Source organism: Zeus faber (assembly GCF_960531495.2).
Source record: "Zeus faber genome assembly, chromosome: 7".
In the NCBI taxonomy this organism is placed as follows: Eukaryota; Metazoa; Chordata; class Actinopteri; order Zeiformes; family Zeidae; genus Zeus; species Zeus faber.
Genome location: NC_137203.1, coordinates 7901874 through 7914537, shown reverse-complemented (window position 1 = coordinate 7914537; position 12664 = coordinate 7901874). Strand labels below are relative to the sequence as shown.

The 12664-nt window shown below is 45.5% G+C and overlaps 1 protein-coding gene across 1 annotated transcript in view; it reads right to left on the bottom strand.

Moving 5' to 3' along the window:
- Positions 1-1137: 1137 nt before the first annotated feature.
- Positions 1138-12664, bottom strand: part of slc4a4a (solute carrier family 4 member 4a) — a gene marked incomplete at both ends in the record, with an annotated part of 50326 nt that continues 38799 nt past the window's right edge. Inside the window, 11 exons of the mRNA XM_080003706.1 lie at positions 1138-1181; positions 2759-2852; positions 3963-4127; positions 5518-5691; positions 6158-6226; positions 6370-6442; positions 7388-7566; positions 8929-9090; positions 9446-9559; positions 9997-10182; positions 12208-12499. Coding sequence (XP_079859832.1) covers positions 1138-1181; positions 2759-2852; positions 3963-4127; positions 5518-5691; positions 6158-6226; positions 6370-6442; positions 7388-7566; positions 8929-9090; positions 9446-9559; positions 9997-10182; positions 12208-12499 — 1552 coding nt within the window. The remainder of the gene's footprint in view (positions 1182-2758; positions 2853-3962; positions 4128-5517; positions 5692-6157; positions 6227-6369; positions 6443-7387; positions 7567-8928; positions 9091-9445; positions 9560-9996; positions 10183-12207; positions 12500-12664) is intronic.

Below are 12664 nucleotides of genomic sequence, written 5' to 3'. Positions count from 1 at the left end.
TGCTCCAAATCAGCAATGTGAGCAACCTACACATGATGGCCAAACCTGTAGCACGGTCACTGCCAAACAAGTCAAATCAGATTGGACTTCAATGACGACGTTCCATGACATCTTTCAGTTTTTAGTCTCTTTGCGCCGACCGAGGCAAAGCCTCCTCACTCCAGCGAGTATTGGCTACTGCCCCGAGGCTTAACAAAGGGTTATCTTTTAACGGTTTTCTGTCAGGAGTTTCAAGCCCTCTCTCCGTGCACGTTGGTGCGTCGTAGGCTTCCCCCACACTAATCCGTTCTGGGCCTGCGGTCGCCATCGATACCACGGTCGCCGAGCAGATGGAGCGATGCGGAGACAAAATCCACGCGTCCTGGTCGTCATCAGAGGCTGTGGACCTAATCTCCTCCTTTGCCCGATAACAACTGCCCTAAATATTCAACCAAAAAACGTGCGCCGCCTCCTCCTCCTCATCATCCTCGCTCTTCCTCTCAGAATGGTTGTCGCCCCTCGAGCTCGTACCAGCGGTCTTGGGAAAAACCCGATCACCGTACAGCGCAGCAGGTGAAGCGCTCAGCTGTTTTTTTAATCACAAAAGTAATTTATCAAGTGGCATCGACCGCTTGGGCGAAACCTACTTGAGGTCGCCGTCGCCCCGTGCCCTCCAAGGACAGCTTTACAGTATACGGCAGCGTGTTCCAAATCCATAGGAATGTGTTTGAGGAGCCATTTATGTAAACAAACCCGCCGCCCTCTCCCCAGTTAGCCACGCTGATCAACCGACCTTGACCTGACTGAAATGAACATGGCTTTCGCTCTTTCTCGCCTGCAAATCGAGCCCCTCGAGTAAAAGCTGAACCAAATATAGCCCAAGGTGTTTCCTGCAAAAGTCAGTCACCGAGCGCGGAGGACTTGGGATTCTTTCAACCAAACATAAAACCCAGCTGTGGCATATAAAATTAAAAAGACGGCCCCAATGCATGATCGGGTTTAAATCGCACGGCGACGCGTGCGCAGCTCCGATAAACACGCTCAAATTCACAAAAACCTGCCTCCGCCAACTCCTCGCCCCCCCCCCCTGCCCGTGGGCGGATCTCCGGGGACGGAGCTCACCTGGACAGACTTTTGGTCTTGTAGTACCGCAGCTGCTCAGCACGATGTGTGTCTGTCAAGGAAGGACTGAGACTTCTCTCCTGCGGACAGAAAAAAAAAAAAAATTACATTCAGACCGAGATGAACCGCGGCCGAGCCGACCCGACCCACCTCCGCCTTCGATCGGCACAACCCCGCAAAGTTAATGGAATCAAACCCCTCGTGATGAAAATGTCTGGGATCACTGGGATCACGCAGTGAGGCGTCGAGGGGCCGAGTTGCGTGGCTCATGCCGGACGTGGCTCATAAATCAAGTTTGCTCAAGCCGAAGGAAGCCGCAGCAGCAGCCGGGGTTCGTTGTGAAAGCAGAGCGCGGGCGCGGCCGCTTCCTGCCGGCGGCGGCTCCGACACCGGACGGAAAGTCGCGTGCATGGTAATTTTTTTTAGTTTGTTTTCGGCGGGGCGGGAGTCGGTGGGGGAGGCGGAGTTAATATTCAAGTAAACGCCGACCGAAACAGAGAGGGAAAATACTTCACAGTTTGCCTCCAACTTATTACATAAGATAATCACCAATTAATTACAAAATTCCTTCCTAATTAAAAGTGTGTCCTGGGATCAGCCGACCGCACAGTGCCTCCAACAGATTTAACTTGTTCATTTGTTCAGAGTCGCATCGACAAACCCAAACAGTTGCAGGGTCACAGCTGAAGGGGGTGGAAAATTAAAAAGTTTAGAGTAAGCCATGCAAAAACAAAACAAAAAGCCAAAGAAATGACGAACTAGATGACATGCATTCTTTCAAACGGCAGCGACCTACATGTTACGAAGAAACAAAAAAGGGGGAAAAATAAGTTAATTCCATGCGGGGGGAAAGCAAGGCGCGAGTCAGAGAAACGGGTTGTAACGTTTCCCTTCGGTGGAAAAGGAAAGCAGCTGTTGAGTCAAAGGAGGCGGGCCGTTCCAACGGTTCGATTCCCATCATTCAGAACCGTTCGTGGCGCACGTTTTACGGCTGGGAAGGTTCTGGCTCTGCTGCAGCGGTGTTTAAATACAGTCCAACGGGGTCAAGTTTTCGGGCATTTCAAAAACGGGAATCTCACCTTATAGTCACGTGTCACATTATATATATATATATATATATATATATATATATATATATATATATATATATATATATTATTTTTTTTTTGTTCATATTTTGAAGTAATATCACATTTTATTTAAAAACTACTCATTTCATTTAAAGTGTATATTAGGCTGTTGACAACACGCACTTCCTGTTTCTCGTCTCTTACGTAAGCCAAAAGTGCTGATTTGCCGACGTTTGAAAATGCTGATAGAATCGACGGTTTGCAACCGTTTTTATTGTCCTAATATTAAGGCCGACTGTCTTGCGATTTTCCCATTTTCAAAAAGGAGAATGTTTGAAGGCTTAGACGTTTGGACTGAACCTAAGCACCGTGCACAGCTGCAGCAGAGTGGTGAGTTTCTCGTTGTAAAGCAATGAACAGTTATAAATCATGGGAACCTCAAGGCCTGGGCTGAAAAAGTGGCCAACATGACCTTTAAGGACCCAGGGCAAAAGAGGTGAAACAGAAAATGGAGGAGATGAAGAGAAAGTGGGAGAAGACGCCCGTGGTCCCTCCACCACCGCGCCAGGCAGTTTGGGTTTACTCACTGTCGGAGGCCCCATCGCCCAGGAAGGGCTCCTGCTCCATGATGTCCATTGGGATTTTAATGCTGGGGACATTCTCATTGTAAGGGTAGTCAGACTGTTTGAGAGACAGAAAGTAAAACACATCCTGAAGCAGGAAATACAAGCGTGTAGGCCAGGAGTTCCCAATTTATTTTTTATTAATTTATATTTATAATAATAAATAAATATTTATATATTATTATACTTTTTTTTTTAATGGCAACAGGGCCAGATTATTAATAATTCGATAATTATTAAATTAGTTTATTTAATAACAAACTGGAATTGGAGAAATATAACATTTATCTTGAACAAAATTAAATGCACTTTGTTAGTTAGGATGAGTTTATATATCCGTCAAACACTAAAGAAATAAAACTACTGCAGACCCCCTGTCATTTCTCTGTGGACCCTCAGGGGCCCCCAGTTTGGGAACATGGGGGCAAGACCGCTCATCAATATCACCAGTCACCGCATCATGCACAAAAACACACAGTTCTAAGCGGCTCATCTCTTCGTGGCTGGCTTTAGGGAGACATCCCATCAAGGAAAAGGAGACTCCAACGAAATGCGTTTTCCTAAAAAGGCAACCGAGCGAAGTTAGCTGGGCGAGATCCTCATCTGGTACGGTGTTCAAAACGGAAAACGCACTCAAAGTGGATGAAACACGCGTTGAAATTCACAATATTAAGGCACAGGGGACGGAACCTCCACAGCGGGAGGAAGGCTCTGAGGTGGTGCAGTGTGGACGTGAAGCAAGGCACGACTGTAAGAGAGAAGTTATCAATCAACTTTCACTGGACGGAGCAATATCCACGTATTGAAACATCTCTTAAGGGACCCCACCGGTGGGAAATTTAGTTTTGGCGTCTTTTCAGCCCATTTGCGTCAAAAGGTATTTAATTCTAAACTTTAATCATTTGAAAAAAAAAAAAAGGCACTTCATTCTGGTGTATTTTGTATTCACTAAATCCATTTGAAAATGTGGACGTGCCACAGCTTTAACGGATGCAAAACTATGTCCCTTTTGACGGAGATCGGTGTTACTATATTTGACAGTGGGGCAGGTTCCTTCACCGTAGGATGCCGAAAACATTAAAAATCTAAAAACGTGCGCTATGGCCAGGGGAGCGCGCAGTTACTGCACGGGACGCGGGGGCCTTGTCGCCCCGGACAGAAATCTTACGTCTTCTACGTCGCTGTCTATGCTGCCGCGCTTCTTGTTCTTGTTCTTCTTCTCGTCCTCCTTCTTCTTCTTGTCCTTCTCCGGGATGATGTCGTCCAGGAAGCTAAGCTCTTTCTGCGAGAACATGTAGTCCATGGCTTTCCTGACGGCCACCAGCGCAAGAATCTGAAACGGCAAAGCCCAGAAAACGCACACGGGAGGGGGATTATCTTTCCAATCAGTGCAATCCCAAATCCATTCTGAAGTACTTTCCCCGGTGTGCCAGATCCCTGCAGCTTTATGACAATAGCAACCCCCGCCCCCCTCCCCAATTCCCGTAATCTGCACAAAACATAAGTGTGCACATGTATGTTTGTGTGAGACATGCAGGAGAGATGGTGAGACGGGGTGTTCCGTCTTTCGGGAGCCGGTGGAGCGCAGTCTGCGTGTTTGGCACCTAATGCGGTTAAAAATAAATAAATAAATAAATTGCACGTATGATTCATTTTTATTCCAAATAATTTTACGCGCATCACGAGTTCATCAACAACGACGCCAAGATGAACATCAAGTGCCGCCCTCTTGAAGAGAACCTGGTTAATATCTGACAAACTTTCCCCATGTTTGACCCGGATACTCAAGTACAACTACAATGTACTTGTACTTAGAGACAGAGCAACTGCTCTACAATCCCACCACAAATTAGAACAGCAGTAATGAAGCCTTATTGTACTAAAACAATACATATTGTGAGGAACACAACTAGCGTCCTAAATGCAGCCCCGACATCAGCAACTGAGCCGTTAATATTTAATAACTTGTCAGGGTACATAAGTGGAGCTATGATCGGTGGAGTCTGGTCGTGTCGGGGTGATTCATTACCACCGCGCTGGTCCTTGTCCTGGAGCCATGCAGCCTTAAGACTCACACACTGTGGCACACGGAGCACGGACCAATGTCACTGTTACACTACCGCTGACAAAAACTAACCAAGCAAGCGATGGTGAAAGATCATCCACAGGAAAAACGGCCTGAAAGAAAAAAAAAAAAAAGCTCCCCACAGTGTTTACCTCCATGTTGCGCCGGATTTCCTCCGAATAAAATCAGGAGCGCCTCGGTGAGGTTTGGAACCCCGTGTGAACAAAACGTCGATTGACATATTGCCAGTCGCTTGTGCAACGTTTGTCGCCGAAACCACTACCATCCGTGCCGGTGTGGTTTTTGACGTACTTGGCACTGTGTTTTACGAGCATCACTCGCTTCCCCCCGGCAACTCAGAAATTTAACGTGACTTCACTCTCCGCCCAAGCAGCGTGCACACCGAGAGTGAGTCACACAGGTTGTTTATTGAAAAGGTCATATCTCACATGTGAAGAATAAGAAAGACAATGGGTTTCTTTTAAGTGCACGAATCAGCAAAAAACAAATGACACTATTTTGGGGCAATTCGGAGTCACGGGGGTGGGGGTGGGGGTGGGCGACGTCACAGCTTGTGAAATATAATGTGAAACATATCATAAACCGCCCCGGCATAAACGATATCTGCAGCACAAGGCATCGGCCCGTGTTCCTTTACCATGACAGGGAAGATGATGGCCGCCACCGTGGACTTGAGGATCCAGAGCAGGGCCAGGCACAGAACCTGGATGGAGGTGAAGAGGTGGACCTTCCTGAGGGGAACGTGACGCAGGTACACCAGGTCCGGCTGGTGCTTGGCCGGCATCAGGAGCAGCTTCAGACGATCCATGAACTACGTACGGGGAGAGAATAATTTTGCGCAGAGACATTGACATTTTTAAGAGCGATTCTGAAAATGAATAGAAGTATCAGTGCATTGTAAAAAAACAAAAACAAAAAAAAATAACTCCAATAAGCCCAATTACTTTGAAATATTTTGTCTGCGTTGCTGCTATTTCTGAAACCTTGCTTATTCTCAACCTTTTCACGTCGCAATTGTTCATATTGATAAATTGTTTTTATTGGTGCACACTGTTAAAAGTTAGGTGTTTAGGTGTAGGAATCATAAAAGGTTATTTACAACTTCATTTGCTCCTCATTTGATCCCAAAAGGCCAGTGATTAATTAAAACAAAAACATTAATTCATGCCTGACAGTAAGCCCTTCTATGTACAGCTTCACTAATTTCATGTTGTTGATGGGTTGCATTCATATATTAGCGCGTTTTTATTACAACGTCCACTCTGGAGTAACCTTACCTGCACTCCGTTGAGAGAGGCCACGCCCATGTAGAGGAAAACCCCGTACAACACAGGCATGGGAATGAACTGGGGAAAACATTCACACAAACATTGCAGCGTTAGAAGATCTGCATATTATATTATTATAAATTGAGGTCATATGCATTATATATCACTGCGGTAGCATCCACGTCACGAGCTCGAGGTTTGTTTCAAGGAGACGTGTTCACCTTGAGAATGGGCGACATGAAGACAGAAAGTCCCGTCAGCATGAACACGATCACACCAGTGAGCCTCTGCTCTCTGCGACACACAGTGGAACAAAACAAACATGGTGGACAATATTACTTGAAATATTACATCATATTGGAAAGGGGGTGTATGGTTTTTCCCTTTTAGGCAAAAAAACAGTTAAGAAACCTCCCACAAACAAGGGACGATCCTTCTCATCTTTTTCTCAGGCCATCACACAAAAACAAGTTGAGAATAACAATTTTTTTTTTTTTTTTTTTAATGTGTGTGCGCGCGTGCGTGTTAAGATATAAAAATAATAAAAAATAAACACTGAGAGCGTCTTCTATTTTGCAAACGTTGAGGCAGTTTGACCAAAAACAGAGAAAACAGCTGCGCAAGTCGGAAGTTCACGCGGCCGCCGGCGTCAACACGCATCGGTCCGCTGCAGTTTGTTGGTTCAGCTTACAGCTGCAGCCTGAGGCGGCTCCAAAACATCCTTCTACGGCCGCAGAGAAAGGCTTTTTTTTTTTTTTATAAACCAATAATCACTTTGTGTCTGACACATAACAAAGCTCCACTTTACGTATCAGCAGCTTCACGCCCGTTTTAACGCGTCGCTAAACTCAAATCCGTCCTGAAACCAACATGGAGGCACGAGAGACCGGACAACATAACACAAGGAGTAAGCAGTGGGGCGGACCCGGTGCCACGTGTTCACCGTCGAAAGCGGTTCTGACTCGGACACGTCGTGATCAATGCACCACTTTTACCGAACAGTTTAGACTCAGTTTGGTTCATTTGGTTTACAACGATATATTCCATTTTCCCCTGTAGACACGTTTAATATTCTTCTGTGTGTCAGAAAAATAAGAAAATCCAGAGAAAATACTATCTATCTATCTATCTATATATCTCATAGTAATAAAAATGACTTTATTGCTATCATTCATTAAAATCTGACACGTGTCACGTTTTTCTATTTGGGTATTCTCCCTTAGTTCCCGCCACGCCTACCTCACACCCAGGAACTTGGGCTGCTCTCCAGGGGCGGACGTCTCTGTCTCCATCTTCAGACTGTCGATGTGAGCGATGGAGATGACGGTGGCGGCCACGTACCACGGCAGGCCCATGAAGGAGCACACCACCAGCAGCACCGCCACCCAGAACAGGTCCAGATGGTACCCCGCCCCTTTCTGCCAGGAGAGGAGAGGACCGGGTCAGGGACACAAAACACCGCAACTTACAATGCACACATGATATGATATATAAAAAAAAACAAAAAAACATGTTGACATTATTATTAACAATAAATTAAGTCACTCTCTGATGTGATTAACTTTCTTACACAACGCGTTGCAAAGGTTTCCAACCATGCAAACTTGGATCTTATAACATCAATGGAGATTCCCAAACAGGGTTCAAAGGTGAGATCTTGCATGTGGAGCCCATTCTTGCAACCACACATTTAAATGCTGTACGCTGGATGTACATTCTAGTGCACTTCTAGTGCCATGCATCCTTTTATATACATTAGCATCATTTAGAAATATGAGAAATGACTCTATTGGAGGAAGAACGAGAAAGACGGAGAACAAGAGAGACCACAAGAAAGGATCATATCATATCAACTGCTGTTTATTATCCAATATTTTAAGCCTTAGGAGTTAACTCCTGTTTTGTTTTGGCTATTTCCAAATATCCTGAATGATAATTACATTTATAATACAAACATTCATATTAATTAACAGTTGTCTTCCTTTACTAAATAAAGTCATCAAGTCCAGAGTGAGCCATCGTAGTCGGAGTAATAACGACTAATTCTGCATCGTGCCGCAGCGTCGCAATTTGTGGCCAAATTCAGGGATCGCGTGACTGATTTGAAGCCAAACGTCCCATCTGTGCTTCACAGCGGACACCGGGGATCACACTCCCGACTGCTGCAAAACAGTATTAAAAATACAGCTATGACATTTAACACAACTGGCATTTCAGGCCCGGCCGACCGCACAGAGTGAGACAGGGACGAAACAAGAAAACATTGAATACAAATAACAGATGGATAGATTGACAGTTATTACATAATCACCTGGTTGCAATTATTTCACCTCTAATTGTGATAGTTTTGTAAAATTTTCTTTTAAGATTCTACAAAAAATAAAAAATTAATAAAAAAATTCTACAATCAAATTTAAATGGAATTTTAAACCAATGTGAGAAATGTCATTTGAGGATTTTTTTTTCGTTTTTTTCCCCCATATATTCCAAACAATGTCAAATGACTATATATATACTATATAACTACTAATGGCTCTTTCTTCTTCATGAGGCCGATTCATCACCAACTAAAATGCTTTCGTGATTGTGACAGCCCTACGGAGGGAACGCTAGAAACTGAAAACCAGACCTGTGTGGCTCAAGACAACTTCTACAGTACATTTTCCATGTCATTCTATCGTCCACTCACCCTCAAAATGTGTGTGTGTGTGTGTGTGTGTATATATATACATATACAAGTATTTTTTTGTTTTTAATAATGTAAAAACTGTTTTCCCCACCTTGAGCTTGTGTTCCTTCCTGTTGACGATGACAGCGGTGATCTGCTGGTCCATAAAGAGCAGGATGGTGACCAGTAAGGCTGGCAGCGCCGAGGCCAGGTACACCCACCAGGGGTTCCCCCCAAACGGGGGCACGAACCAGCCCCGGATTGGACTGGTTGGCTGGGGGGGGGGGTTATAAAAATAACTATTTATAAAATTATTAACTTATAAAAACAGAGGTTACAAAGTGCTTCACAGAATTAAAAGATGGGTAAAAAATACCATTGTGGAAAATAGAAATAAAACGAAAATAAAAAGCATCAGTAGTAGCAATTAAAAATAAATCTGTTAGAATAGCGAGAAAAATAACAAAACGGAAAACCACTTCCTTTGTATAAGGTTAGTGCTAACTCTTTGATAAAACACCATTTAAAGGTTAAACGTTAAAACCCTAATGTAAGTGCTCAGTTTTTGTTCCTGCACCCAGTGTCTTTAGTAGTGGTGAAAAACAAAACAAGGTTCTCGTCTGTCTCACCTTGAATTCACTTGGCACTATGAGTTTGGGCGTGTCCACTCCCACCAACATGTCCACGCCAACGAAGATGAAAATGGCCAGGATGATGGCAAAGTCACTGATGAGCTTCCTCACCTGGACAACGACACCGATTTCAAGAATTACCGTCTGTGATTTGTTACTGAACGCCAACGCTGTCCGTATTTCACAAGGTTTTAACGGCCGGGTTGGGATGCCTGCCAATTCATTGATTCTCTGTAGATGTGATTTTAACCCAGCAGGCATCCCACACCGGGGTCAAATCCGCTGAATCCTTGGAGCAAAGGCAATGCAAGGACGCCGTGTCACGCCCTCTTTCGTCTGAAGCAAAGTCCTGATGCAATGTGTGTGATCCAGAGACTCTGGGCCTCTCTACCGCGTACATTGTGTGTTTTCACGCTCCCTCTGCACTGGAACTGCTATACTTTAATGGACAAGGAGGCCAGCGCAGCAGGGTGGGGGTGGGGGAGGGAGGCCCGGTGGGTTCCGACCTTGACGGAGACGCCGCAGGGCGCGAGCTTTCAGGAGCTCACCGTGGTGGGAAAGAAGGGGCTGGTCTTGAACTTCTTCAGACACATGGAGCAGGTGTAGGTGCCGAAGAACAGGATGAAGGACATGAGGGTGATGTCGGGGACGAATTCGCAGGCACTGCCCACCAGCTCCCCCCCGTACTTCACGCAGTCCGTCTTGGAGAGGGACGACCACGTGGCGTTCATTGGCTACGAAGAAGAAACACTGTGAGCATGGCTGCTTAGACTTAGTCATACATGGGAGCTTATAACATCAGGGTGTCACGATTGACCAATGATTGCAATGATTGCAGTGGAACTGTCATTTGTGTTTTCAGCACAGAAATATCTATAAGGGACAAAATGAGGGCTTTCAAGCCAAAATGTGACATAAATATAAAAAGAAACGATACAAAACGTTTACATAACAATGGACGAGGAAGAGTCCAATATTCCTGCAGGGATTTCAAAAGTAATTCCCTTACGAGCTCAGTGTTGTTCCACAGCCAGACTGAAGAGCTGTCCAGAGCGTCACCCATGACGTCTGTACTGTTCTCTGCAAAATATTTAAAAAAACAAAAAAGAAAACAAACAAACAAAAAGAAACAAGAAAAAACAAAACAACAATGAACTCATTTCTGGGCACACGAGACTCAACAGGTGATTTTTTTTTTTTTTTTTTTTTTTTTTTTGACAATTAAACCTCAAAAGCGATCGTGAACACCGAGTAATCCCATTGTCCAGATGCTGGCGTGACACTCCAACGGGACAGCGGTGCCGCCGCCGTGATGTAGATCGCTGCCAACGGGCGACGCTGATCCAATAAAACGACGCGGCGTACACCTCCACGCGCGCACAGTCGCACGTCGGGCGCGACGGCGAGATCGGAGGTGTTACACAAGCGCCTTTTGCTGCGATGTGTCAGACTCTGTACTCGTCGTGTGAGGCCGCCGACGGCTTCCAGGGAATGAATCTTTAAAGACCCTGAGCTCAGTGGTTTCCTGCCCCTGGGATCTGACTCATCACTAATCAACATCTGCTGCCCCCACCCTCATGTGCACTCTGTGTGTGTGTGTGTGTGTGTGTGTGTGTGTGTGTGTGTGTGTGTGTGTGTGCACCTGTGTATATACACTTTGTGCTGTTAGAAGTAATAGGGTCAGGGGAGCCATGTTGGGTGCCTGTGCATGACAACCTAGTGTGTTTCACGATGACCAAGACAAAGTGTGTTTTTGTGTGTGTGTGCGCGCACACGCGTATGCGTGTGCGCGTGTGTGCGTATGATATTTCCAAAGCAGCAGGGGATTAACAGTGATTCTTGGATGCCCTTCTCCCTCTTCCCATCCCCCCGTCAGTAGGGTAAACAACGCCCTAAAACAGCACCGGCAGTGACCCCCTTTCAGGTTCCCGCAACAGTCCACAACTCTGTATTAATAGATTCTGCAGCAACGGAACTGGAACCACGCTGGCAGTGCCCCAAGGTATGAGCTGCAGCGCCCCTCTCCCCCGGTTGATTATTTGCTTAAAAGTCAAAAGATTACGGCTGTAATCCTCTGTTCGATAGGATCCTCTCAATTTGCAAGAGCCCTCCGACTCATTCCACTGCTGCTGATAATTAAACGGAGGAAGAAAGAAGAAATGCCACGTTTAAAATTGTCCGTGCTCTTTAGAGACGTAGAGGCAGACTGAGCAAAGAGCTTCATCTGATAATTCCACTTATTTGTTCCATCCTTTTCCACATACTACTACTACTACTGATGCATACTATGGTTAGCGACACTCAAAATGCTCACATACTAACCTAGTATACTAAATGTAATAGTATGTTAATATTATTAGATGTTGTGAATGATGTAATGGATGCCGCATCCCAATCGGCCTTGCTGATAAAGAATAAATCAAACAAATACATCAAAAATGCACATGGCTGCCTTAAAGCTGCAGAGTGTTGAACCTAAATACAGGTTTTCTAAATAATGTAAATAAATTCAACTTATACAGCACAAACTCATTTAAGATGGCTGTTTGGTGAGTGATTACAACCAATGCAATTTAAGATATTTCACATTTTCCGGTTTCATTTTTGAGGGCGGCACTACTGCTGCTCGCCAAAGGTGTATTCTGCTTGTAAGCGCTTGGAAACGTCAGTGTCGACAGGGTTAACACACTGAGCGGCGCCCACGCCAGGCGGTCTCTCCGCGGGGAGCCAACGGCTTGACGCCGCGTCCAGCGTCGGACCGGACGCCGGATCTTACCCAGCACTGTGGGAGCCATGCAGAGGCAGTCGTACTGCGTGACGTAGTCCTCCCTGAAGTCCGAGTTGATGGGGAAATGGTGGGCGAGCTTGAGCATCTTCTTGAAGGCATCGTATATGAAAATGAAGCTGATGAGACAGGAGAAGCCTTCCTCGGTGAAGCGCGTGAAGTACTGCACCAGGAAGCTGGCGTCGGTGGCCACCAGCACCAGGCAGAAGAAGGCCGACCACAGGCCGATCCACAGGCGGAACTCCAGGTAGTCAAAGGCATTATCTCTTGGGGAACGAAGTAAACAAACCGAGATATTACATATAGTTGTAGTTATTTGTGTTCTGTTAAGACATTTGAAGGATCATTTGGAAAATAAATCTTTATCCCAAACAAACATCTAAAAGGAACATTGAAGCGGGGTTTCAAACGGGGTCGGACCTTACGGGGAT